Source organism: Miscanthus floridulus, chromosome 16 (assembly GCF_019320115.1).
Source record: "Miscanthus floridulus cultivar M001 chromosome 16, ASM1932011v1, whole genome shotgun sequence".
Lineage (NCBI taxonomy): Eukaryota > Viridiplantae > Streptophyta > Magnoliopsida > Poales > Poaceae > Miscanthus > Miscanthus floridulus.
This window is the reverse complement of record NC_089595.1, coordinates 13,151,253-13,154,823: the sequence shown is the minus strand read 5'-3', so window position 1 is coordinate 13,154,823 and position 3,571 is coordinate 13,151,253. Positions and strand designations below refer to the sequence as shown.

General features: G+C 44.1%; 1 protein-coding gene across 1 annotated transcript; it reads right to left on the bottom strand.

Moving 5' to 3' along the window:
• Positions 1–2,617: 2,617 nt before the first annotated feature.
• LOC136510300 (subtilisin-chymotrypsin inhibitor-2B-like) lies at positions 2,618–2,917 on the bottom strand. Its single transcript, XM_066504801.1, has one exon. The coding sequence runs from the start codon at positions 2,915–2,917 to the stop codon at positions 2,618–2,620; it is 300 nt and encodes a 99-aa protein (XP_066360898.1).
• Between the last annotated feature and the right edge of the window lie 654 nt (positions 2,918–3,571).

The window sequence follows — 3,571 nt, the reverse complement described above, 5'->3', positions numbered from 1 at the left end:
TAAAACGGAGATTTTACGGCTAAAACAAGTTAGAATGGCAAAACTGTGAATAGTTGAAAACGTATTTCATTAAAACCGAACCAAAATACGCTTTCGAAAGAAAGAAACGTAACCTGTGAAACGCGCAAAGGACCGCGGGTTGAATCTGGAATAGTTATAAGGGCGTATTTGAAAAATAGGCAGCGAAGGGGTATCTTCTTTTATAAGCCGTCGGATTAGAAACCGACGGATGGGAATCGATCCAGCCGAAATAAAATAAAAAAAAACCCAGCCGGCACAGTACGCCGGCGGCTTGACCACGGCAGCACCATGGCCGGCATGCCGGAGCTCGCGGTACATGGCTCGCAGCGCGCTACACGTCGAAAGAAAAAGACAGAGAGAGAGAGGAAGGAACGGAGAACTCACCGGACCCGAAACGGAGGACCGAGAGGCAGTTGGGGCGGTCCTGGCGCGAGTTGACAGCGGAGGTCGGCGGCAGCAATGGATCGGAGCTCGACTGCGGCTGTTCGGCGAAGAAAAACGGGCGCTAGATGAGATTGGGGAGAGAGGAGGGGCACGGCCACTATTTATGGGGCGCGGAAAACTTGAGCGCGACGTCAAGGAGAGCGTGGCCGAGGCGGACTCAATCGGCGACGGCACAGTGTCCGCCTGGAACACGAACAAGGGGAAGGAGATGAGTCTGACTCGCGGGCCCGGCCAGTCAGCTGCGGAGGAAGCCTGCGCGGGCGTGGCTCGCGGCTGGCGCCAGCGAAGCTGGGCTGCGCGACTGGGCCGGGGAAACCAGGCTTTGGCCCAATCAGTGAAGAGCGCGGGCCGGCTCTGGAAAAAGATGGACCGCGGCAGCAGCAGGCCTTCAGGCCGAAAAGAAGAAGGAAGAGAATTCCATTTTTTCCAATTACTCTCCAAAGCAAATTTTGAAAGCAAGAATTCAAATCATATTCAAACTTGAGTTCAAATCAAACCATTCCAAAAATTTATATGCAGCAGCATGAATGCACATTCATTGTTGTTAACCTATATTAAATTTTAATTTGATAAATTTTATTATTCTTCCTAAACTTAAATGCTCACAAAAATGCTTAGTAAATCAATTTTTTCCTAGTTTCAATTGTTGTAAAATTTAGGGTGTTACAAATTACAAGATTGCCATCCAGAGTCTATTTTCATCATACCTTCTTCGTTTTAGATCCGATTTGAGTGCAATTTGCATCTATGTGATCGTAGCAATACATGAATTAGATCTAAAAGATTTTCAAATATCTTTTTTCATTGTTGTTGTACTATTAGAATCTATAGTCTTTGTTTTCTATACATGATTGTCTCTGGATGCTTGTGTGTTGCTGTGTGAGTACAAACGGTGAGCAATACGTGGGTGACCAGGAGTACTTCACTGACGACCCAGAACAGCAGGAGCCTTTTGAGCAAGGCAATATAGCATGGGACTATCCTTGTTACTTGAACATAGGAACAAAGGTACCTTTCGAATGGTTATTATAATGATTATAAGGTGTGTAGGTAACAAGGATAGTCCCATGCTGACTATTGCTCAAAAGGCTCCTGCTGTTTCGGGTCATCAATGAAGTACTCCTGGTCACCCATGTACTGCTCGTCAACGAAGTACTTCTGGTCACCCACGTATTGCTCACCGTCTATACTCGATCCACACAGCAACACACAAGCATCCAGAGGCAATCATGCATAGCAAACAAACACTATAGATTAGAACAGTACACCAACAATGGAAAAAGAGGTTGAAAAGCTTTTAGATCTAATCTATGCATTGCTACGATCACATAGAGGCAAATTGCACTCAAATCGGATCTAAAACGGAGAAGATATGATGAAAATATACTCTGGGTGGCAATCTTGTAATTATTGCAAACTATTTTTGTATTTAAAATAAATCTAAATCGGATTTAAAATAGAGCCAGGGATGGCGGACAAAATTAAGGAGAGAGGCGAGGGGTCTTCTGCAAAAAGGCACGGCCAAACATTCCCTTAGGGACCGTCAAATCTGATCTGGAAGATCCAGATTAGACGGGATCGAGGGAGGGGATTTGGCCAGCCGGTATAGGAGCGCGGTGGAGGAGTTTACCGAAGTGTCTAGTTATCTATTTCGTTTTCGCTGAGACTTTGATATTAATGTAATGGATTATTAAACGTGATGTAATAAAGCTTTGCGCTTAATACTTTCGTAATTTGTCTCTATATGTGTGTGATTGATCTCTGGGCACACATGGCTTTATACTTGGTTTTGTTCTTAAAATCAGGTAGGGCAGCATCTGTCTTACCAGTACATACAGGTTTTCCCATTTTTAATTTCCACATCCACAACTGCTATGCTCTTGAAATCAGAAAGGTTTTTCAGGTTATCCCACCACCAAAAAGAATTACTGCTGATTATTGCCCACTGTCAGTTCGAAACCGACACCACGATATGGTCGGAGCACTGTCAGTGCCCTTGCTTAGGATAGGAAACCATCTGGATCCACACAGAAAATGCATTGATCATCTTGGCATACATACATACATATGAGCATTGATCAGCATGACGTTCTGAATTATTCATTTATTCAGTTCCTGAGCACAGAAGCTAGCTAGCTATATGCAGCATCGGCTAGCCGACACGGGGCGTCTGGGCGACGGTGTCGACGAAGATGCGGACGCGGTTGGGACGGAAATCCTTGGTCACCGGCGAGCCGACGGGCAGCACGAAAATGTCGGCGTCGGGCTTGTCCTTGAGGATCACCTTCTTGGCCTCCTCCACGCTCAGTCCGACCACCTCTGGCCATGACTTCTTGGCGCCGCCGCGCTCCGCTTCCGCCGAGGAGCTCACGTCGGCGCGGTCAACGTACCTCAGCTGTGGTGGTGCATGGTCATTTGAAATAAATGAGCTATATAATATAAATATATACATGCATGTAAACTTAAAGATAATAGGTTAGTATTACTCACATAATAATGGTAAATTGGTAATGCCGAGTATACTTGAGTTGATGAAGAACTCCTTGATGACCCTAACTGCTTGTACATTGCTGGCTAATAATAAGCACGGGTAGTATTTATAGAGCTAGCAACTGCAAGCAGGTTTTTGGATCGGATCAGGATAAGGATTAATTTAGGATATAGTCATGCTACGGTGGACTTGACTGTGCATGCAAGCACGTGTGCCACACGCACACGAACAACCACCAAAAGGAAGGTGAGGTGTATAACACGGTGTATATATGGCCCTGTATGGAGAATCGCTTGAAAGGCTTATTAGTCCATGGTATAATATTTTTCTCTTACAATAAAAAACAAGTTTATTATCAACCACAGAAACCATCAACCGAACAAGACGTAAATAGGCCTACGTATTCCTGCAGCACCATCGCTATTGTCAGCGATCGGATCGTTCGCCCCATGCCATCATTGATTCCTTCCAAAACATTCTTAAAAAAGATACTCCCTTTATTCTAAATTATAAGTCATTTTAATTTTTTAGAGTCAAATCATCTCAAGTTTGATCAAACTTATATAATAAAGCAATAACATTTATGATATTATTAGATTTTTGATTAATTATATT